The sequence below is a fragment of the Panthera onca genome, chromosome A3 (assembly GCF_046562875.1).
Source record: "Panthera onca isolate mPanOnc1 chromosome A3, mPanOnc1 haplotype 2, whole genome shotgun sequence".
In the NCBI taxonomy this organism is placed as follows: Eukaryota; Metazoa; Chordata; class Mammalia; order Carnivora; family Felidae; genus Panthera; species Panthera onca.
In genome coordinates, this window is record NC_138341.1 from 138595156 (window position 1) to 138618539 (window position 23384).

The 23384-nt window shown below is 66.3% G+C and overlaps 1 protein-coding gene across 1 annotated transcript; it reads right to left on the bottom strand.

Moving 5' to 3' along the window:
- Positions 1 to 1422: 1422 nt before the first annotated feature.
- On the bottom strand, positions 1423 to 17530 carry RBBP8NL (RBBP8 N-terminal like). Its single transcript, XM_081795401.1, has 14 exons — positions 17431 to 17530; positions 12172 to 12317; positions 11324 to 11366; positions 10689 to 10784; positions 10292 to 10404; positions 9596 to 9668; positions 9071 to 9201; positions 8842 to 8924; positions 8458 to 8624; positions 7389 to 8073; positions 7012 to 7138; positions 6474 to 6544; positions 4385 to 4514; positions 1423 to 2756 (listed from the first exon to the last, which is right to left on the bottom strand). Exons 2-14 carry the CDS (start codon positions 12230 to 12232, stop codon positions 2626 to 2628), a joined length of 1911 nt encoding a protein of 636 aa, XP_081651527.1. The 5' UTR covers positions 12233 to 12317; positions 17431 to 17530; the 3' UTR covers positions 1423 to 2625.
- Between the last annotated feature and the right edge of the window lie 5854 nt (positions 17531 to 23384).

Sequence of the window (23384 nt, forward strand, 5' to 3'; positions counted from 1 at the left end):
AGGAGAGGGGGCTTCAGCTTGCAAAGGGTCATCTCCTCGAGGAGCCCCAAGGCTCCTTGGAATGGCAGGTGGTGCCACCTGGCTTCCCTCACTGACTGAGGAAGACACTGAGGGTCTGAAGGGAGAAGGCACTTGCCTGGGATCACGCGCAGATGGGGGCAGTGCTGGGCCTTCAGTCTCAGGCAGGGTCTTGCAGTTCCCTCAGCAGCAACGTGACCTGAGCCTTCGTGGTGCCTCGGCCTCACTTTCCCATTCTGTACCCAGGTGACCCTGACCTCAGAGCAGGTGGCTTCATGCTCGGGTACTGCCCTCTGGAGCCCCCAGGAGCCCATCTGTGTCTTTGGGGGGGAGGCGTGGACAGGGTCCCGCCACCACCTCGTCTGCTCTGTCCAACTTTCTGCCTGAGACAACGACTTCAGGGTACTGTCAGGATTACTCAGGCTCAGTGAGGGACATCCCAGCACGGGGTCAGCAGTGCTGCTGCAGATCCGGGCACCTGCTGCTGGGTTGGCCCAGTAGTGCCTCTGTGTGTAGCTGCTGGGCACACACCCTGATCCGGGGAACCTTCTGAGCCCCTGCTGGGGAGGGCGTGGGGCGGGGCGGGGCAGACGCTAGCTGGCTGTGCGCTTCTGTGTGAGGGCAGGATGAGTGAGGGAGTCTCCCATCCCAGCTGGGGCCTGCTGCACGGCCACTCCCCCTTCAGTCCCCCGAACCCACCTCCCACCGTGGCCATGTCCCCTCCCACTGATTTTCATTTGCCATCACAGGTAGGCTCTCCCAGCGTCCGGCCTGTCCTCTTTCCTCTTCCCGATGCCCTACCAAGTTGGCCTTCAAGGCCTCTCCTGTGCTTGGGAGGGAGCGGACAGTTTCCCGTCAGGCAGAAAGTGGGGCTTGACCAAATGTGTAATGAGGACCGAACGCGGGCCGCCAGGCACTCACGGGCAGCAGAACTGCCCTGTGAAGGTCCCTCTTGGGGAGTCCCTGTGCCCATGGGTGGTGCCCACTGCCGCTGCTACCTGCCGGTGCGCGGGGAGTGGGCAGCATGGCGACTGGGGCAGCCAAGAGCCTGAGCTCCGGATTCGGCCTCCTCTGCTACCTGCCAGCTGGGCCACCTTGGGTCAGCTGCTTACCCTCCCCGACCTTCAGCCCCTCTGTCTGTGAAGTGGGGGCACTGTGTGTGACTGGCGGGGCTCCTGGAAGGAGTGAGACCAGAGCTGTGAAGTGCTGTGCCTAGACACAGAGTGGACCCTCAGTCCTGCCCAGTGGTACTAGAGGGGGGGCCCTGGCAGGTGGGCAGCTGACAAACGGGTAGCTAACAGTTGAGCTGATGTCAGACCAGGAAGTTGAGAAGGGGGTGATGGGGGAACGGAGTGATGGAGGACTGTTATCTTTTGCTCCCCAGCCCCATCCATGCTTGTCCGCACACAGCTTTTATTTGATGTCAGATCAGATCAACTTTTAACAATAGGAGTTTTCACACACACGCACACACGCACACAGACGTGCACCTCCCGCCCCAGCTTCCCTCTTGGGCATTTAGTCCCTCTGATCTCTGGGGCCAGCAGGTGGGCAGGCCAGTGAGTGAGGGGGAGTGGTGCTCCCGTTGTCAGACCTGCACCCTCAATTTGTCGCAGGCCTTACCCGGCCCAGCCATTGCCCTGTATCCTGCCTTTGCCCAGCATGAGCAGTTCTCAAACTTCTCAGACTTCGAGTGCAGGCCTGCTCCCAAGACCCCAGTTCGGTGGGTCTGGAATGGGGCCTGGGAGCCTGTTTAAGCTCCTCCCCCAGAGGGTACTGAGACACACCCTCCTAGAGTGACAATGGCTGAAGGAGCAGGGTACCCCTGAGGGCTAAGGGTGCAATCCTGGCCCAGCCGCCCTGGGGTCCTGCAGGTGTGGTCTGGGGACACAGGAGTAGTCGCTCAGTGAGGAGGGTACTCTGTGTGGGGGCTGGGGCACATTTTCCGTTCTGTTCCCTGCAGCCCTCCCCAGAGTTTGCCCTGGTCCCTGTACCCTCTGCAAACGGGGCTGGTTTTGTTCCCAGGCCTGGATGCATTCAAGAGCCCAGGTAGTTGGAGACCCAGCTGACCCCCGGACTCTGCCAGCGGCACATGCCATCCCTTACACCTTTGTTCTTGGATACCCTCTCCAGTGGGGCGCCCACTGGCCTCCCAACACCCTGACTGCCGGCACGTTTGCAGGCTTCCACGAGGGGGCGCCCGAGACCACCACTCGCATTCCGCCCAGTCAGGGAGGGGGTGGCCAGGCGCGCAGGGCCCTGGGGGTCAGGGATGCCAGTGGAGTCTGAGACCATCAGAAGTGGGGGCACTGCCCAGGAAGGGTTGCCTCCGTGCAGCAGGGGTGGGGACTGCGCTGGGCTGGAGTCTGAGTCACCCCTGCCTCCCCTGCCTCTGAGAACCCTACTGCCCCCCCAAAGGAGCAGATGGGGTGAGGGTCGAGCGCCAGGACTAGCTGGTCAATCTGAGATGGGTGGAGATGGAGGGGTCCACGTGGCCAGCCAAAGACCCCCTCTTGGCCTTTCCAGCCCCTGTGGGGATGGTCCAGGTCCCGGTCCCCTCCTGCCCTGTGCTGGGCTGTCAGTTGGGTGTGGTGCCCCCGGGAGCAGCTAAGTCTCCTCCCAGCTGCCATTGCTTGGTGGGGGGCTGCCGTCCTCAGGGTCCCTTGGGCTCCCGGACCCCTCATGTGCTGTCAGGGGCTCCCCCGGATTCCTTCTCCCTGGGGCTGGCTTCTTGGAGGCTGTGAAGAGTAGACCGAGGTTAGGTGGCAGGCAACAGTCTGTGTCCCCCTCACAGTGATGCTGGGTTCTTGCCCAGGGCCCTGTGGGCAGCGTTTGGGCAAGGGGAGCTGATGCGTTCCTGGAGGCACCAGACACCGGCGCGGGGCTGGTCCGATTGGAGGGTGGGCTCTCCCCCCAGGCGTGTGACTCAAGACCATTTGGCCCCAGTGCCTCGATGCCTTGCTGAAGGCCCAGGACCTTCTAGATAAATCCCGCTTCTCGGGAAATGCTCTCAGAATCCCCGAGACACTGGTGGGGTGCCTCCATGGGCCTAGGGCGCAGTTGGTCTGTCCTCGGGACCCTCGCAGGTAGGTCCTGCCAAGATGCTGGGCCCTAACGGAACGAGGGCTCTGGGTTGGATAGGCCACGTTGGAATCCTGGCCCCACGTACCAGCCCTGTGGCCTTGGGCAGATTAACTCTTGGGGGTCTTGGTTTTCCCACCTGTGCAACAGTGATGCCCCGTCACTGGGCAGGGTGGTGAGGCCCACAGGCAGTTGATTCCATCTGCCACCTTGAACCTCCGCGTGGGCACAGGACCCAAGGGCGCTGCCCCTGGAGCCAGGCGGTGCCCGCCACAAGCTGGGCGACGCCGCCGTTCTCGCTGACGGGCAGTGTGTGCGTTGCAGGGTTTGGGTGGGTGTCGGCTTGGGAGCCCCTGGGTTCGCCCAGGGAGGAGACCGGGGATGGGACTTGGCTCAGAGCAGAGGGCGCGGTGGATACCCAAGAACCCCTGTGGACTGTGGCCACCAGGACAGTCTCCGAATATGCCGAGCAGGAAGTGCCTTGAAATATGACAGGTGTGCTGGCCTCCTCCATGGCTCGCCCGAGCAAACACAGGCCACTGTCGCTTTCCAGGCAACAATGGCACATTGTGGCGGCCACAGCCCAGCCTGCCTACTGCCGGTCTGCTTGCACAAACACCAGGGCGGCCTGTGTTATTAGCTCAGGCTTTCACAGGTTTTCAGCCCAGCTGCCTTTGTGGCCCGACCAGGAAGTGAAAGGTCATTCTGATACCCTCCGGCCGGCTCGGGCGGCTCTCCTGGGAGGGGCCCACAGCACGGCCCCCGGCAAACATTCCAGCAGCCCCCACCGCCTCAGTGGGAACAGACACACTCCGGACCCAGAGGCCTGCACCCTCTGTGATGCCCCTCTCTGAAGGTGGACAGGAGGGTCTCGGAGACCCCCGCCATGAGGGGCCAGGAGAGGAGCAGGACTTCCGGGCCACCGGGCTTGGGGGCTGCTGTGGCCCAGGAAGCCCCTTCGCCCTGATGCCAAAGACGGTGATAACAACTGTCCTCGGCCTTATCCCACGGAAGTCTCACACTCACTCTGCTACTGCCACCCCCCCCAACTGCCGGTTCTGGGGGGAAACTGAGGTTCAGGGTGACAGGACTGGCTCAGGCTGGACAGTGAGGCCGAGAAGAGCCAGGATCCACACTGTCCTGACCTGGGTCCCTGCTCAAAGGGGCCTGTGCCAGGGGGAGGTGCAAGGGCGGGTTTCTGTTCTGAGCGGCCACAAAGGTGGGGTGAGGGCGCTGTACTTCGGCTGCCCCCCACCCCGTCCCGTCGGCCGGTTCCCCGCGGTACCTCTGCACCAGGGGCCCGCGGCTCGCTTCCTCTTCTGCTGCAGGCTCTGCCCTCGCTCCTTGGTGCAGAAGCACCTGGGCCCCTCCCGCGGTGTGCTGGGCTTGGCCCCCACCTCGCAGCTCTGGCCCACCTAGGGGTGTGGGGGTGGGGTGGTCAGGACGAGGGCCCTCCCCCGAGCCTGGGCTCACCTAGGGGCCTGGGGGTGTGGTCAGGACGAGGGCCCTCCCCCGAGCCTGGGCGCACCTGAGGGCTGTGGGGGTGTGGTCAGGATGAGGGCCCTCCCCCGAGCCTGGGCTCACCTAGGGGCCTGGGGGTGTGGTCAGGATGAGGGCCCTCCCCCGAGCCTGGGCGCACCTGAGGGCTGTGGGGGTGTGGTCAGGACGAGGGCACTCCCCCGAGCCTGGGTACACCTGAGGGCCTGGGGGTGTGGTCAGGATGAGGGCCCTCCCCCGAGCCTGGGCTCACCTAGGGGCCTGGGGGTGTGGTCAGGACGAGGGCCCTCCCCTGAGCCTGGGCGCACCTGAGGGCTGTGGGGGTGTGGTCAGGATGAGGGCCCTCCCCGAGCCTGGGCGCACCTGAGGGCTGTGGGGGTGTGGTCAGGACGAGGTCAGGACGAGGGCACTCCCCCGAGCCTGGGTGCACCTGAGGGCCTGGGGGTGTGGTCAGGACGAGGGCCCTCCCCCGAGCCTGGGCGCACCTGAGGGCCTGGGGGTGTGGTCAGGACGAGGGCCCTCCCCCGAGCCTGGGCGCACCTGAGGGCCTGGGGGTGTGGTCAGGACGAGGGCCCTCCCCCGAGCCTGGGCGCACCTGAGGGCCTGGGGGTGTGGTCAGGACGAGGGCCCTCCCCCGAGCCTGGGCTCACCTAGGGGCCTGGGGGTGTGGTCAGGATGAGGGCCCTCCCCCGAGCCTGGGCTCACCTAGGGGCCTGGGGGTGTGGTCAGGACGAGGGCCCTCCCCTGAGCCTGGGCGCACCTGAGGGCTGTGGGGGTGTGGTCAGGACGAGGGCCCTCCCCCGAGCCTGGGCGCACCTGAGGGCTGTGGGGGTGTGGTCAGGACGAGGGCCCTCCCCCGAGCCTGGGCGCACCTGAGGGCTGTGGGGGTGTGGTCAGGACGAGGGCCCTCCCCCGAGCCTGGGCGCACCTGAGGGCCTGGGGGTGTGGTCAGGACGAGGGCCCTCCCCCGAGCCTGGGCGCACCTGAGGGCCTGGGGGTGTGGTCAGGACGAGGGCCCTCCCCCGAGCCTGGGTACACCTGAGGGCCTGGGGGTGTGGTCAGGATGAGGGCCCTCCCCCGAGCCTGGGCTCACCTAGGGGCCTGGGGGTGTGGTCAGGATGAGGGCCCTCCCCCGAGCCTGGGCTCACCTAGGGGCCTGGGGGTGTGGTCAGGACGAGGGCCCTCCCCCGAGCCTGGGCACACCTGAGGGCTGTGGGGGTGTGGTCAGGACGAGGTCAGGACGAGGGCACTCCCCCGAGCCTGGGTGCACCTGAGGGCCTGGGGGTGTGGTCAGGACGAGGGCCCTCCCCCGAGCCTGGGCGCACCTGAGGGCCTGGGGGTGTGGTCAGGACGAGGGCACTCCCCCGAGCCTGGGCGCACCTGAGGGCCTGGGGGTGTGGTCAGGACGAGGGCCCTCCCCCGAGCCTGGGCGCACCTGAGGGCCTGGGGGTGTGGTCAGGACGAGGGCCCTCCCCCGAGCCTGGGCTCACCTAGGGGCCTGGGGGTGTGGTCAGGATGAGGGCCCTCCCCCGAGCCTGGGCTCACCTAGGGGCCTGGGGGTGTGGTCAGGACGAGGGCCCTCCCCTGAGCCTGGGCGCACCTGAGGGCTGTGGGGGTGTGGTCAGGACGAGGGCCCTCCCCCGAGCCTGGGCGCACCTGAGGGCTGTGGGGGTGTGGTCAGGACGAGGGCCCTCCCCCGAGCCTGGGTGCACCTGAGGGCCTGGGGGTGTGGTCAGGACGAGGGCCCTCCCCCGAGCCTGGGCGCACCTGAGGGCCTGGGGGTGTGGTCAGGACGAGGGCCCTCCCCCGAGCCTGGGGCAGCCCAGGCGGCTCAGCGGCCCCGCCCCACGGAGCGTGGGGCTGGGGATCCACCTCACCTCATCGTCCGAGGTGTCTGACTCGTCCAGGTCGTCCGACTCCAGCCACTGCACTTGGGCCTTGCTGAGCTCTGCAGGACGCAGGGTGTGGGTCAGGCCGGGGTGGGGGCCCCTGGAGCCTAGCGGATGCACAGGCCTTTCTAGCAGGCCAGACTAAGAGTGGCAACTGCAGACGACACTGAGGCACCGAGGGGCCGAGTAACCTCCCCAGTGTCTCCGGGACCCTCTGCTGCGGCCCCACCTGCTGGGCTATCCCAGGCTTGGTAGCTGTGTGACGGGGAGCTCAGTACATGCCCTGAAGCCCTAATTGCTAGGATGGTCTTCCCTTCACTGCCTATGATCAGCGATGTGCCTGCCCTGGGCCCCCAACTCTTCTGGGACTGCAGCTGGGGTGCCAAGCCCTAGACCCAGGGTTTGGCAGAGCAGGTCCAGGGGGCTGAGCTGGGCCCTAGGACGGGCTTCCTCGGCGGCCACTGACCACGGCCCCTCCCGTCCCACTACCGCGCCAGGTGCTCCTGACCCCAGGCACTCATCCTACCTGGGTGGCCATCAGCATCGGGCCGGTGTGGGTGGGGGGGAGGTTTTGGTCTCCCCCTAGCTTCCTCTCCCGTCCCGCTTGGAGAGGGCACGTTGGGGTGGGGCCCTGGAAGAGCTTGGGAGGGATCCTGGGGGCGAAGCGAGGAAGCAGCTGAATTCATCTGAGCCCTGCCCCCAGCCCAGCCTTGGGCACAGCCTAGCAGGCTCTGGCTGACCGCAGCTGGAGGGTAGCATCGCCTCTAGCGTGAATCAGGCAGCCAGGCTGTGTCACTGGGGACCGACCTGACGGAAAGAGGGGGGAGCACGGCCTGGGCCTGGCTGGATGCCGGACCTGGGTTGGAGGCGCGTGGAGGCCGAGAACAGGGGTGGGCCCCTTACCGCAGGACTTGGGGGTCCTTCTGCCTCTGGAGCTCTGGCTCCCTTGGTGCCATTGCTGAGTCCCCAGGGTACAGGCTGGGCAGGCGGCTCTGCTCCGTGGGGCGGCTCTGGGCTGGGAGTGTGGGCAGCTGGGGGGCTGAGTGACCCCGGCTGGTCAGGAGGCTTGGGGGCATCCCGGCCCCGGCCGCGCTCCGAGAGGTCCAGGGGCTTGTCTGGGACATAGTCCTGTGTGGCTGTGGCTTCCTTTCCCCTGGGGCTACCTGGGCCGGTGGGCTGTGTGTGTCCCCCTCCGGACAGGGCTGCCTCGCCCTGGGGGCCTTCTGAGTCAGAGCTGACTGGTGGGGAGGGTGGGGTGCCCCCCGGTGGAGGCGGGCCCCTCAGCCTGGCACTGCCCATCCGCCCCTGTGCCCGCAGCTGCTGTCCCTCCAGCCGAGGGTGTCGCATGTCCACTGGGCCCCCCCGGAGGCCCAGTGGGCCCATGGGCTCCTCCCAGGCCTCTGCCTTTCCAGCCTTCAGGCCCTGGGGCCGGGGGCCGCTGGGGGCTGAGGCGGGGACTTGGGGGCCGCCGTGGGGGCTCTGAAGGTGCAGGGCCAGGTGGCGGTTCAGGAGGCAGAGGCGGTCAGCCCGGAGGGAGCGCTTCAGGGACTCATAGGTCATGACCGGGTGCCGGGCGGCCCGCAGAAAGCTGCAGGGAGAGAAGCCCTGGGTTAGCCCCCATTTCACAGCCCGGCTGCCCCAGCTCGCAAGGCAGGCCCGCACGCACAGTCGTGGAGGGGCCAGAAGTGACCTGGGGCCCAGGGCGCTGAGGAAGGAGCTGCACACGGAGATCTTTCTCTCTTCCGGGCCTTAGCTGCCTGCTCCGGCCCCAGCCCCTGTGTCCCGACCACACGATGCTCTCAGACACTGAGGATGGTCGGTCTTAGACCACTTCCGAGAGGGTTCCCGGGGCTCAGTCCCCATCTGCTACCCCCACACCTCCCTCCCCTTGTCCTGGCCACCTCCTGAAAAGTGGGACCAGATTTGGAGACCGGGCGTTCTGCTGGGGTGGCGGTGGCAGGCAGGGCCTCACCTGTCCAGGGGGAGGCTGTGCTCATTGGGTGGGCTGGGGGGGCTGCTCCCGGTGAGCGGCAGTGCGGGTGTCCCGTTGGTGGAGCCCCGGTCAGCAGAGCATGCCTGGGACCCAGGCCGCACCACGGCAATGGTCCCGTGCAGCTGGTTGGAGATCCGCTGGGGGCTCTGCGCCGGGTGGACGCGTCAGCCTGGGCGGGGGCGGCTGCCGGCCTCTGCCCTTGTTCTCTGTGACTTTGGGCAAGTTAGCCGCCCGCTCTGAGCCTCGCCTCCACCCAGCAGTCCCTGGCTGGCCCACCTGCCACGTGGGGCTGGGCGCCGTGCCCGGCACAGAGCCTGGGGCTGCCTGGAAGAGGGGAGCAGGCTTGGGGGCCTTCGTGCTCACCGTGTCTGGGGCCCACGTCTCGGGCAGGCTGGCGCTTGGGGAGATTCTGGCTACTGGAGGTGTCCTGTACCCCGTGGACTTTTCTGTGGGAGGAGAAGCAGTGGGCAGGGCCAGTGAGGAGGCACTCGGAGGGGTGGGCAGCTCCGTCCTCCAGCCAGAGGGCTCCTCAGTGGTGCCCAACTTTCTGGCCTCTTGTCCCTCACGGCACCTCCCCTCTGGGGACTCCCACCTGGATGGTCGTCCTCGGCCTCCTCATGGCCTCCCGATGTCTTCTCGATGGCGGCCTTCCGAGCGCCCGGGGAGGGGAGTAGTAGGGGTGAGGGGGGGTCTGAGGCACCCTCCCTGTATTGGGGCTTGAGCCTGACTCCGGAGGGGAGACAAAGACAGGGAGGGTGAGCAAGGGCGGTGCCAGGACCAGGAAGGCCAGGGCGCACCCTCCTGGGGGACAAGCCACCCCTGCGGGGACACTCAGGTGACCAGGAAAGCACTCGCTCTTGACATTGCCTGAGACTCCGCCATCCATGGCTCCACAGGGCTAAGACCTTGATGGCTGCCGCGGGTGTTGGGGACCCAGCTCAGTTTCTAGGGTGTCCCCCAGGCCCCCACTTGTTGGACTATGAGAGGCTAGAAGTCTGTGCCGTGGGGATGGCCTGTGGGGACCCCCCGGGGTCCTGTGCCCTCCTCTCTGCACCAGTGGCGGGGGCCTCCCGTGGGGGGGGTTTGGGGAGTGTGGGTGCTCACCTCCCCCACTCACCGTGGGCCCCGAAGCCGCTTTATCTCCTCCTTCAACGTCTCGTTTTCCCCCTGCAGGCGGTTCAACTCGTTGGCTGCAAAATGCGCTGATCAGTGAAGAACTCGGGGAGGAGAGGCAGGGCAGGGACAGGGTCCCCACAACACCAGGGAAGTCCCCCTCCTTGGCCTGTCTGCCAGCTGTGACTCCAGCACTCGGCCCGGGGTCTGGCAGCCCACAGGTGCCCCGTAAGTGCTTGCTGTGTGAGTGCGTGGTTGGACGCTACTGAGTAAACAGCACCAGGCTGTGGAGGCCGTCAAAAGTGGTGGGGACCCCCCCCCGCCCCCCGCAACGAAGCTTGTCCCTGGGGCGCCCCCTGGGGGACAGGCGGCTTGTCCTCCTCATTGGCAGGTGGGGGCTCCGGACTCTGTGGGACTGTCCTCATCACAGGAAGGAGGGGTTGCGTCCCGAGGTCGGGGGCACCCCCAGCCCAGGTGACTGACCAGTGAGGGACATGCCGGGGCCCGCTGGGCCTTTTTTGTATCACTGTCTGTTTCCCCGAGACCCCCGTGTCAGGCCGAGTAGGTCCTGGGGGTCCCGGGACCCCCTTGGGGGGGGGGGCGACAGAGAGGTGCAGGGTAACGGGCCAGGGCTCACTGAGGAGGACGGGGGGATGGGGTGGGGCAGAGCAAGGTGCAGGGTGACAGGGGCGGGGCTCACTGAGGAGGACGGCGTGCTGCAGGTTCTGGAGGAGCGAGTTCTCAAACTCCTGCTGCTTCTTCCTGGCCAGCTCCTGGGTGACCATGCAGCGGTCGCACAGGCCAGCTCGCAGCCTGCGGTGTGGGGCGGGGGCAAGAGGCCACTCTCAGGACGGAGACCGGGGCCCCCAGAGGGGGCTGGGACCCTCGTTGCCCTGCTCCGGGGACGCGGCCCTGCCTTCCGCTGACCGCGGAAGCCCTGGCACGTGGGCTAAGCCTTCCCTGTTCTGCCGAGCGTGAGAAGGAGCCGCGGAAGTGCCTTTTACTCAGGGCTCGGCGGCACCGCCCGGCTCAGTCCCCCAGCGCGCGAGGCCTCCCGGCGGTCCGCTTGCCCTCCCGCCCCACCCCTGTCCACTCACCTGTTCTCCAGCACCCGCACGTTCTCCTTCAGCGCCTTCTGCTGCTCCCTGAGCTGATGGTTCTTGGCGCAGAGCTCTTCCACCCTCTGGGCGTCCCTGTGGGGGGCGAGCCGAGGCGCGGGTTCTGCTCTGCCCGGGGGGCCCCTCCTGCCGGGGTGAGTCCCGGGCTGGGTCCTGCGGGGTGCACCTGCTGGGAACGCTGGTAGAGCCGGCCTTACGAGGGCGGTGCCGGCCCAGCGGCCCAAACGCGAGCGTTCGTGGCCGCCTTGGCGACCGGCCGCGTCCACGCGCTGCTGGCGGTGGCACAGAAGTGCGGCCGTCTGTGAAGTGGCGATGCGAAAAGCTGCCCCGCGGGCCCTGGGGGTCTCACTGTTGGTGCCCTGGGTGCCCCGAGCGGATACGGCTTGCCCCCCCACCGGAGGGCCCCTGTTCGCTCGGCGGGGCTTGGAGGTTCCAGTCCTGGCTGCAGCGGCTACTCGAGGCACGGCTTCGGACCGGTGACTCAGCCCCGCCCCCAGCCCCGAGGCTCAGTTTCCCCTTCTGCATCACTGGATGGGGGCAGCGTTAGCGCCCTGGACTGTGGTCATTGTGTTTCCCACTGGGTTCCCACTGGGCCGGGGTCTGTCCTGACTCACCGGCATCTCTCGGAGTTCAGCTCTAGGAGTTTATTCTGCAGACCTAGGGGAGCCAGGAAAGGGGTGGGGGTCACCTCCTGTCCCTGGCCGTCAGGCAGGGCCCTCTGTGGACCCCCGCCGCCTGCCTGGACCCCCTCACTGATTCCCCAAGGCCATCCCACCGGGCCGAGTCCTTGAGGGGTGTTTTCTGGGGGCACAGCCAGTGTGGAAATAAAACCCGCTCTCTGGGGAAGCTCTTGCCACTGGGCTGGAGTCTGACTTGGGCCCACGCAGTCCCCACCTCTCCAGGTCACCGGGGAAGAGATCCGGGCCCCTCGGGCCCTCAGGGTGGTGTGTGAGGGCTGTGGGCCGGCCGAGAGTGAGGGGAGTACGCTGGCCCCAGCCCCGTGATGGGGGGTGGAGTGGACAGGCCTGTGGGCTGGGGCAGATCTTGGCCTCGGGGGTCCTGTCGGGGAGCAGGATTTCAGCTCTAAACCCTGGAATGCTCTGGATGGGCCTCCATCCATCCCTGGAGGTGGGCAACCACACGGCTGTGGGCCGCCAGCACCCCTGCCCCGCCCTGGGTGAGGGGCTCATCTCAACCCAAGCGTCTGGCTTTCTGTTGGAGGCCTGGCTTTTTATTTCTGCTCTGCTGTCGGCTGACCCTTTGGGAGAACACCTTCCAGGGCCACACTCAGGGATGCTGATCTGAGGCTGGGCGCCTGCCTCCTCTGGGCTCTGGGTCAGGACTCCCCGTCTGGGCCTGGAAGGCAGGGCCCCCAGGTCTGGCTAGATTTGGAGGTTCGTGGAGGAGCATCCTGACCCGGCCCAGGTGAGGGCTGTGGACACCCGCCCCCCGTGGCACTCACCCCGGACCTCGTTCTCATGGACGTCCTTCAGCCTGTTCAGTGACTCCATGAAACTCTCCATGGCTCCCGAGGGCTCTGGCCCAGGCCCCTCTGTGCTCAGGGTACAGGGATGGCCCCCTGGCCTCTACCGCCCCTCTGTCCCCAGCCTGTAGAGGAAGGCGTGGGGAGAGGTCACTCTGGCCAGGGCAGGGTCTGTGTATGCAGGCGCAGATCCGCAGAAACACACGCACCGGCCTCGTCTGCCCAGGGAAACGGGCCCCGTACTGAGAGGCCACAGGGTCCTGAGGAGGGGGCAGGAGTCCCACCGACTGCTGGCCCCACCCCCTCCTCCCCACAGGTCCTCAGAGGTACTTGGTTGGGCCGTGCACACCTTGGGGGTCCACTGCCTGAGGTCAGAATTGAGGGGCCCCGGGGGCTGGGGCCTGGATGCCCTTGCCCTCCCTCCCTTCCAGGCCTTTCTGGGCCCCGGGCAGCCTGGAGAGGTCTCTGGCGGGCGGGCAGCTGGGAGGAGTGGGCTCACAGGGCCGTGGGTCCCCATGCCACGCCCCACCTCCCCTCGCCTGCCGCTGCCCTTGCGGCCGCAGATTGGTCCCAGGCCCGGGAGGCTGGGCCACAGGTCAGGGGGCTGGGCCAGGCCTGGTCTGCAGTGGCTCCCGGCACCCATTACACGCTCTGTTAACCCGTGAGCTGGTTGCAACATGCAGAGCCCTTCCGGGAAGGTCTCTCTTCTAGGTGCTTCTCTGAGGGGAGGGGGCGCTGCCAGTTGCTGGAGCGAGTGCGGGCCTCCGATCCAGACCTCTGCTCTGGGCTGCCACGCGTTCAGGCTGCACTCCGTCCTGGGCCAGGCGGGGCGCCGTGCACGCCCTGTGTGTGTGTGTGGTGTGCGCACTGCACGCGTGGTATGTGTGTACGTGTATGTGCGTGTACTGTGCACGAGTACTGTGCGCACCCGTGTACTGTGCACGAGTACTGCGCGTGTGGTATGTGCCCGTATGTGCGTGTGCCATGCTGTGTGTCGTGTATTAAGGGGTGCTGAGGCCCCAGCGCCTCTTCTCCCTGAGTTCGCCCCGAGTAATTGTGGATGGTCATCTGGACTCTGGCCTGTGTTTACCCAGGCTGCTGCCAGCCCCGCGGGATGGACGAGGCCCCGCCAGACGGACTCTTCCCAGGTGCACCTGGGGCTGGACCCCGCCCTCTTCCTCTGGATCTCACCTCCAGGCCAGGGGAGGTGGCCTCTTCTGGGCTTCAGCCCAAGGAGCCCTGGGGTCCGTTGGACCCCGCAAGCAGGTGGCTGAGCTCCTGGTGCCCCTGGCCCCTCTCCTGCTGGCATCCCACAGCCGCCTGTCAGCATCCTACATCCGCCAGGACCCCACCTTCCCTCTCCTGCTACGCCCACGGGGGCCCAAGTCACCCCCCTTCCCATGAGGACACACTCTCTGCACAGCACTGGGCCCTTCGAGGCCCTCGAAGCCTCCGCTCAAAGCTGCCCGTGGCCCCGTCACACCAGGCTGTGCCCGAGTCCTTGCCCTGGCGGCCCAAGGGAGCGCCGTCTCATCCCGTTTGCGCTGACGATATGCACACGAGTGTTTGCAGCAACACCCACCGAACAGCCCCCTGCTGGGAACGCCCACGCGCCACTGCCAGTGTCCCTGCTGGGAGGGGTGGCGGCTGCCCCCAGGGGCCGTCATGCTGTGCCACCGCATGATGGGAGCCGGCCCGGAAAGCCGGCCCGACTGGCGATTCCTGCTCACAGAGCACACAAGGGGCATGATGCTCTGAGCGCTTGGAGTTGGGGGTGGAACCCAGGAGTGTCCTTGACTGTGACCCCAAGAGAACCCAGGGGTCAGGGCCAGCCGGAGGCTTCTGAAGCTGCCTGAGGGAGACTGGACCGTGGAGTGTGGCTCTCAGCAGCCTCTTTGGACCTGAGGTCAAGCATCAAAGCACCAGGGAGCCTCGGCCGGAGGACGCGGTGACATCCACTGGCCTGCACTGGCTGTGGGAACCCACTGAACAGGGCTGGCCGCAGGTGCTGGGATGCTGGGGCCCCTTAGCTTGTTCTGAGGGCCCGCCTGGGCTCTGGGCCACCCCCAAGTGATGGCCAGGGGCACGGGGGTGGCTGCTCGGTGGCTGTGTGTTGAGTGGGGATGACAAGAGTTTAGGAGGGGCCCCACCTCGAGGCTGGGGGCTGGAGCTCACCTGGTGAGGTTAGGAGACAAGACCCGAGATTCTCGGGGCCGGGAGAGGCCAGCGCTCGAGCGAGGCATTAATGCCAGTCCCGGCCTGCTGTCCAAAGGGGGAAACCGAGGCCCAAAGAGATCACGTCATGCTCCCCAGCCACCCGGGAGGAAGTGGAGCTGGGGTTTGAGCCGGCTCCGGGGTCCGTGGATGCTGTGCCCTGCCCCGCGCGCACCGCTGGCTCGTTCCCCTGTGGCCCCGCGGTGCTGGCTGGGGGGCTTTTAATCGTGCAGCAGGGCCCCCGGAGCCACGCAGTGAGCAGGGGCCTCTGCGGACTCAGGAGGCTGGGCGAGGAGCGCCAGGCAGGGGCTGAGTCGCGGTGCTTGAAATTCCACCCAGACCCGCCAGACAGGCCCGCGCCTGGTCCACAGGGAGCCGCCCGAGGGAGCCTCTGGTGCCCATAGGCCTGGGAGCAGCCCTGCACCCTGAGCCTGAGCGGGAGGTGGGCCAGGGCCCCCACGACGACACCAGGGTGCCGACGCAGGGCCGGTGGACCCCGTTCCCCCCACCTCAGGGCCCCTCAGGCCCCACCTGACGAGAGGAGATGGTCTCTTGCACGCGGGGCAGGGCATAGCAGCGACACAGGGCAGGTTGTCCTGGTAGCTGGAAATAGAGCTGGAAGGGATGCATCATGCGGCAGCCTCCCCTCCCCTCCCCTCCCCTCCCGCCCCTCCTCTCCCCTCTCATCTCCTCCCCTCTCCCGGAGAGGCCCAGAGCCATCCAGCTCATGGGCGACAGTGTTGCAGGGATTGTGTGACCTCCCCGGGGGGGCAGGTGACAGCGCATCTGGCTAAGGCAGAGTAGACAGACTCTGGGTAGACCCTGTCCTGGCCTCCACTCTCCTGGAGGGGGGAGGGTCTAAGGAAGGGGCGGGAGGTGGAGGCAGGTGGTCCCCACCTGCCTGGAGCCAGCTCTCCCCAGCAGCTGCTCCGTGTTTTGCTGGGAGTGCCCGCAGGTGGGGGGGCTGGGCCCCGGTCTCTGGGCCCCGGTGGCCTGTGCACAGGAGGGGGTGGCCTGAGTCGCTGGACAGGGTGCGATGGGGACGGAGGCCTGAGCTCTGCTCCTCGGGGCCCGAGGACACTCTGGACGCCTGTACCGGAAGGTCTCTGCTGGGGCTGAGCCCCCGGAAGGAGCAGGCTCCTTTCTATCTATCTAGGGACAGCTGTGCAGGTGACACCTTCCAGAGGACGCGTGTCCAGGCAATGCGCGTCCAGCCGAGGACCTGGCAGTGGAGTGCTCAGCTAAGTGCAGACGGAGACCCTGTGTCCACGGCCCGCTGTCCCTCCACCAGCACCTCCCTCACGTGGCCCCCAGATGGCTGATAGTGCCACGTACGGGGCGCCTCCTCTCTCAGACAAGCACGCATCCCACTGCCACAAAGACCCTTTGCAAGAGGGCAAGATCCCCCGGCCCCAAGTTCAGGGGAGAGGCCTCAGACTCCGCCAGGTGCACACCTGCATCCTTGGACAGCTGTCCAGTGGGTGGACGCTTCGGGTCCCCTGGGTCTTCGTGGCTGTGTCCAGGGGGGTTGCCATCCGGCCCCCTCGCACAGAAGAGAGTGCCGAGGCCCCAGGAGAGGGCCGGCTACACACACACGGGAGCCCCATGACCTTCCGAGAAGGTGCTGGGCGTCCGGGTCTGCAGACTCAGGGCTGAGCCTCAGCATAAGAGGCTCGAGTGTCTCCATCCACCCTCTCTGGGGGGCCTCGGTGGTGACGGGCAAAGCCTCTTCTGTGGCAACTTTGGCCAAGTCGCCCGCCTGGCTGTGCCTCCGTGTCCCTGTCCCTGACACAGACGGTGGGCATGTATCTTGACCTGGGCTCCCGGGGGCACCAGGGGCCCTGCCACCTCGGGCTGTCGGGTCTCCTTGGGTGTGGTGGGAGCTCCGGGGATCAGGCCGCTGGCTGGCGGTCAGGGGCCAGCCTGGGCGCCGGGCACCTGTCGGGAGCTTCCCGTGCAACGACTCATTGGGTCTCACGCTCACCCACGGAGTAGCTGTGGCAACCCCATTTTATAGTTGAGGAAGCTGAGGCTCGGAGTGAGGTCCCCAGCTTGCAAGGGACGAAGCCTGGGCACAAACCCATGGCCTGGGTCTCCTGATAGCTCCTGGGCCAGTTTATGCCCAGAGGGGCATCACTGCCCGGTGGTCTCTAACATCACCTGTGCCACACGTGTGTGACGCCCGCACGCACACAGGGAGGCGACGGCATCCCGACAATATCCTAACATGCCCTCCTGCACACCCCGACACACAAACCCCACGCACGCGGTGCCGCCCTCAGTCACCCGCCCGGCCGCACACGCAGCCCTGCACAGGCCCGGGGAGAGCCGCATGCACCGATGCACGCGCACAAGTCCGTGTAGCCGCGTACCCCACGTGTGCACACACGCACGCACGCACGCACGCACGCTCAGGGGAACAAGGCAGGTGTGCGCTTGCTTGGCGGGCTGAGGTTTTGCTTTGCGGCTCAGGTAACAGCGGGCCCTGCAACCTGACTCCGGGAGGATGGGCTGGCCCTCTGTGGCTGCGCCTTCCCGGGCTTCCTCCCCGAGGCCTGGTCAAGGGAGACTGCGCGGGACGCGCGTCCCTGTTTGTGGCTGCTTTTCGGGGGCCGCCGAGTGTCCCAGGGTGCCCAGCACTGCACCGGGGGGGGGGGGGTGGCGCTGCGTACGACCCCCGCCCCCATGGCTGCACCCCTCTGCCCCGTGGGGGTCCAGGCGGTGGGGCAGGTCCAGGATGCGGTGCCGGCCAGCGGCCCATTCCTGGTGCCCCTGGATCCCCACCAGATGACGACTTCCCAGAGTTCTCTGCACCCCGTCCCTCTGCCCAGGAAGCCCACTGGGCCTCCTCCCCCGGCCCCCTCGGCCAGGGGCCCCAGGGCAGGTGGCTGCGCCTCTAATGCCCGTCAGGCCGACCCCCGCTCCTGCTCAGGGAGCAGGGGCTGGGCACCCCAGGGACCCCAGCCCCCTCCTTTCCCTCCCCCGTTGTTGGAGCTGCGAACCCTGGGGTCCCCGGGTACTCACATGGTCCTTCGCTGCAGCGACCTCCTGCGACCTCGGGCCGAGCCCCAGCGCTCCCCACCTGAGGGAGACAGAAGTGAGCAGTGTGTGAACTTGCACGGGCAACAAGGCACAATTTTGGCCAAACCCGCTGGACAGGTTCTGGGTTCTCTGAGCAGCAAGGAGGCCGAGACTGCCCCAAAGCTGCCAAACGGGCTCTGCCTTCGAACAGAAAGTGGCAAAACGGGTCGGGGCTGAACCACACAGACCCGGGATTGTTTCCCATAATTACCGCGGGGCCAGTTAACAGGGAGAATCCGGGGGCCTGGGCCGTGAGGGGAGGGGAGCGGAGGGGGCTGAGGTGGGTGGGGGCCAGAGGCCCCCTTTTTTGCCTCGCATCCTGGCTCCCCACGGGCTGACCTTTCCGGCCTCAGTTTCCCGTCCGTACGGCAGGGATAATGGGCGCAGGCATGTTCCTCCCAGAGGTCAGGAGACGGAGATCCAGACCTGTGGTCGCAAGTGTCCCTGCTGCGTCTGGGGAGCCCCTGCGTGGTGGGCGCTCCCAGAGGGCCGGGTGTCCCAGGTCAGGGGCATCTCTGGGCCTCCGGGCAGGTGGAGGTGCTCGGTGAGGCTGGGCCCGGGCGGGGGGCTGCTGCGGTGGGGAGCTCTCCTGCGTTTGTTCTCTGTGCTGGGACGTCGTGGCCACGCTCGTGCAGAAACAGGCCGGCCTCTGCTTGCCCCATGATGCGCCCCCTGCACCCCTTGTCCTGCACCCCCTCGCTCCCCCTCCACACGTCCCCTCCATGCTCCCTTGCCCCCGCCCCCCACGCTCCCCTCCCCACACCCCTTCCGGGCGTCCTCAGGGCCCCACAGGAGCACCAGCCTCCCCCAGGGGCACTGAGTGCGCTCCAGGGAGACCTCAGGGCGAGAGGAGGAGGCCCGGGCTCCAGGCCAGGAGACCTGGTGAGGTCCCGGGAGGCACTTCCTGCTCCCTGGTGAGGCCCCGTTGGCGGCGGTGGCCGGGCCCCGGGATCTCAGAAGGGGCTGGAGGTCAGCCAGGGCGATCCCAGGCTCTGGCTGGACCCTGGAGCTCCGTGGACGCCTCTGCACAAGGCCTCCCACCGGCCCTCCTGTCGGGGCCCATGCGTCCGCGTGCTGCCAGGCGCGGATCTGTGTGTGTGTGCGTGAGGGAGGGGGCCGTGAGCGGATGTGCTTGGCTGTGGCTCCGTGAGCTGCCCCACACCTTGTGCGTGTTCACCTGCGCGTGTGCACACGTGTGGTGCGTTCTCTCGCGTGGGCGTGTGGCCGTGTGCGTGGTGGGAGTCAGACATGCGAGCTCTTGAGGCGGCTTTGCCTGTGTGTGTTGGGGTTGGGTGTCCCGGGGGGGGGGGGGGGAGGGGAGGGGCCGAGTCAACCCCTCTCCCTCCGCGCTGCTGAGCCTCAGACCGTCCGGGGTCAGCTTGGCCGTGCCCTGCTCCCCCTCCCCCACCTCGGCCAGGTTTGAGTCGTGACTCTGCGCCCCCCTCCCCCCGGAGAGCTGAGCCATCTTGGGCCAGTCACCCAGCCTCTCTGAGCCGGGGCCTGCTCCGCCGGGCGGAATTTGTGACGGTGGCTGGGCCAGGGTCTGCCCCAGGAGGCGCACCCCGTGCCGGCCAGCGGGTGGGCAGGGGCCCTGGCCGGACCACGTTAGTAATCAAACAACAGCTGTAAGTTTCCAGAAGGTAAACACATCCGCCCCACAACCTTGTGACCCTGTGACGCTCACACCGCCAAGTTCACGATCGCCCAACCGTGCATCGCCGGGCGTGTGGATAACCCGTCAGCGGGCTGCGCTCGCCAGTGGCCAGGAGGGACGGTCCCCTAACACCCAGGGATGTGGACGAAAGTCAGCATCTTGTGGGCGAGGGCTGCTGCAGCCCAGAGGGACGGCGTTATGCAAAGTATACCTCAATAAAGTTGTTTTGTTTTAATGGACTTTCTGTTTTTTTTTTTTTTTTAATTTTTTTTTTTTTTCAACGTTTTTTTTTTTTATCTTATTTTTGGGACAGAGAGAGACAGAGCATGAACGGGGGAGGGGCAGAGAGAGAGGGAGACACAGAATCGGAAACAGGCTCCAGGCTCCAAGCCATCAGCCCAGAGCCTGACGCGGGGCTCGAACTCACGGACCGCGAGATCGTGACCTGGCTGAAGTCGGACGCTTAACCGACTGCGCCACCCAGGCGCCCCTGGACTTTCTGTTTTTTAATTTTTTGTTTATTTATTTTAGAGAGAGAGAGAGAGAGAGAGAGAGAGAATGTGAGTGCAGAGGGGCAGATACAGAGGGAGACACAGAATCCGAAGCGGGCTCCGGGCTCTGAGCTGTCGGCACAGAGCCCGACTGGGGGGCTCGAACGAACTCACCAACTGTGAGATCACGACCTGAGCTGAAATTGGATGCTTAACTGACTGAGCCTCCCAGGCACCCCTAAATTAATAGACTTTCTTTGTTAGAGGAGTTTTAGGGTTCCCAGCAAAACTGAGAGGGAGGCACAGAGATTGCCCACAGACCCCTCCCCCTGCAGACTGGACACTTGCTTGGATGCCCCATGGCCCTCAGAGTCCACAGTACGTTAGGGTCGCCCTTGGTGTTGCATGTGCTGCGGATCCGGAAACATACGGTTAGTGTCACACAGAGTGTTTCCACGGCCCTAAAATCCCCTGTGTGCCTCCTACTCATCCCTCTCCCGGCAGACACTGACCTCTTTACTGCCTCCAGAAGCTTGTGCCTTTTCCAGAAGCGCATCCAGGTGGAGTCAGTGTGCAGACTTTCGGATTGGCTTCCTGCATGTAGTGATGTACCTTTAGGGTTCTGCCCTGTGTTTTCACGGCTTGGTAGCTCGTTCCTCTCTCTCTCTCTTTTAAGTTTATGATTTATTTTGCGAGAGAGCTAGCCCAAGGGGAGGAGGGGCAGAGAGAGAGAGAAGGAGGGAAGAATGTCGAGCAGCCTCCTGGCCATCGGCGCAGAGCCCAGTGTGGGGTTCCATCTTGCAAACCGAGATCACAACCTGAGCCGAAACGAAGACTCGGGCACAATAGACAGAGCCGCCAGGCGCCCCATCTTCTTGGTGCTGCCTAAATCCCGCCGCGTGGACGGACCACGGGGCGCTTACGCGTCACGCACCGAAGGGGCGCTTACGCGTCACGCACCGAAGGGCACCTCGGACGCTCCCGGGTGTTGGCCATCATGAAGACGGCCTCTGTGAGCCCCCGCGTGCGGGTTTTCCGTGGACAGAAGTCCCCCGTCCTTCAGGTAAAATGGGACCATTGCTGGACTGAGCGGCGAGGCGGGGTTTCGTTTTGTAAGAACAAAGTCGATCTGTAGGAAACTAAACCGCTCTTGACGCAAGGACGTGTGACTATCCCGCCGCCCACGTGGTCACCCAGCGGCGTCGGCCCCTGGCCCCTTCCCTGGTTGCTGGGTGGACACGGCCCCAGCCCGGCCTCGGGGCAGAACACCCGTGCTGGGCACCGGCCTCGTTGTCCCTGTTCGCCCCGCCCGAGGCCCGATTTCTTTCGGGCGTCGTCCGGTTTCGGGTGTGGCCCCTGGGCTGCGGGGAGGACACAGCCCCCGCCCTCACCTCTGGGAGGTAGGTAGCTGGACCTGACATCACCGAGGGAACCCTGTCACCCCCCTCTGCACAGTGTGTTGGCACAGTGGTGGCTGGCTACTGGGGGACAAGTAAGTGTCCCCTGTTTTGCACTCAGGGCCCCCTGTTCCTACCGTTTCGCCGGAGTGGTGACAACCTCTGTCCCCGAATGCCGTGACCAGAGTCCCTTTGTGCCCCCTCCCCATCTCACGGGGAGGCCGAGGCCAGGGAGCAGGGTGTACCAGCTCGTGAGGGATCCGAGCCCGCTCTGTCTGAGAGCAGCACCTGTGCCCCCCACACGATGTGGCCTCTCCTCACGGATGGAGAGTCAGGTCCAGGGGCGGGTCCTCCCCTGGGCGGGGTCCTGCTCTGTCATCTCTCTCTAACTCTTCCTCCCCGCTGTGTGTGCCCAAGTCTGTCCCTGGACGTTCCCGGCGTGGGGTCCGTGAGCGGCCTTGGAGGCCTGAGGGGGGAGAGTGGGGGATTCACAAAGGGGGGGGGCCGGTGACACAGGACTGGGACACACCGGTGAAGGTGCAGGGCCAGAGGGCGCATGTGCGTGGGGAGGCCTGGAGGGCCCATGAGGTCAAAATGGGCTGGGAGGTTAGTGGGGAGAGGGTGACGTGGCCCCTTCCCGAGACCTGGAGGCCACGGGAAGCAGTGTCTTCCCGCCTCCCTGCTCCATTGGGCTGGGTGTTGGGAGCCCTAGATCCTGAGGCCGGCTGTCTCTGATCCACCGGGAGACTCTGGCTCACGCCTCAGTTTCCCCAGCCATCTGCCCGGGAAGGGTGGATCCGTTTCGCCGACGTGAAAGTCCCAGCGGCCCGCAGACACAGGAGACCCGCGTGGAATGGCCCAGCTGGGCTGGGCGGCCCCCGGGGACATCTGGGGACCTTCCTTGCCGGTGCACCGAGCCGGAGATACAGGCGGGCCAGCCGGCAGCTTCGAGGAGCAGCCGGCAAAGGTTCTCCGGGGACAGAGGAGAGAGGACAGGGAGCAGGCCAGCCGGAGGCCACTCTCCCACCCACTCCTCCTGCCTCCTGCGGGGGGGGGGGGGGGGCTGAGCCTCAGTTTACTCATCTGCAACCAAAGACACAGGTGTGCACATTGAATGAGATCACACCCTGGCATTCGTTCCTTCGTTTCACTCATTCATTCGTTCCATGCTTTCTGAAACCCTAGGTGCTGGGTGTCGGGGGCCGGGGGTGTGACGAACTATCTGGGCGGCACCCCCCATCGGGCGGCACGACGCCCAGGCCCCCAGCAAACGTGACTGAGACCGGAGACCCTTCTTTTGCCACCCGGTAAACTGACCAGCTGGAAACCGAGGCCCGGTGACCCGTGCAGGGGCGGCAGGGGGTCAGGAACAGCTCCCAGAGCCCAGCGCAGGGCTCTTCGGGCCAGGGAGCCCTCCCCCACAGCTGAGGGGCAGGGGCTGCAGAGCCGGGACCCCGGACCCCCCAGCGCTGCCTCCTGAGGCTGCTGGGGGCACAGTGCCTGCCCAGGGGTGAGGGGCGGCGCCCCCAGGCTCTGTCCCTGGCTCTGGAGGGCTGGGAGATAAGGCTTCAAAGGCCTCTGCAAATGCAGCTTGAAAAGCCCAGCCGTCCTGCTGTTTGTGCTGCTGGATTGATAGATGGGGGTGTGGGCATTGGCCCCACATAAATGGCTCACCTATGAATGTGGCCCTGTAGAGGGGGGGCTCCGGGGACAAGGCAGTTATATCTGGGGCCTCTGTCCCCACCCTCGCTGCAGACAGGCTTCTGACGACCCGGCGGCGGGGTGCTGTGCGCCCCGCTTGGGCCAGGCTGCGGCTCGTGACGGGGGCAAGCGTGGACCTGGTCTGGGCAGCTGGGAGCGGGGGGCACCCCTCCACCCTCCTTCCACGTGGCCTCCGCGGTAGGCACCCGATTTTACACTTCTTTCTTGGTAGCACGGGAGCCACAAGACGGCCCCGTCTCGCAGATAAGGCCCAAGTCCCCTTTGCTGTCACCTCTCCGCTCCCCAGGGCGGCCTCGGCTCGCCCCGCCAGTGTTTCCTGCCAGGTCTTTCTCTGTGCAGCCAGCTGTCTGTGCACTTGAACATCTTGAAGGTGCACAGTTCAGTGGCCACTTTGTGCCACCCTCACTACCGTTCGATTCCAGAACATTTCCGTCGCCCCCCAGAAGGGACCCCGTGCCGGTCGGCCGTGGCTCGCCGTGTCCCCTGGCAACAGCTAAGCCTCTTTTGGTCTCCGTGGCTCGCCTGGTCCGGACTCTTCCCAGAAGCGGAATCTCACAGGACGTGATCTTCCGCGTCTGGCTTTGTTCGCTGAGCACAAAGCTTTCGAGCTCCTTCCGTGTTGGAGCGAGCGTC

Coding starts and splice junctions, on each gene's coding strand:
- RBBP8NL (XM_081795401.1), bottom strand. CDS start 12,232: ATGGAGAGTTTCATGGAGTCACTGAACAGGCTGAAGGACGTCCATGAG. Junction 10,405..10,688: donor GTGCGGGTGCTGGAGAACAG/GTGAGTGGACAG, acceptor CCCACACCGCAG/GCTGCGAGCTGGCCTGTGCG. Junction 2,757..4,384: donor CGCGGGCCCCTGGTGCAGAG/GTACCGCGGGGA, acceptor TACTCTTCACAG/CCTCCAAGAAGCCAGCCCCA.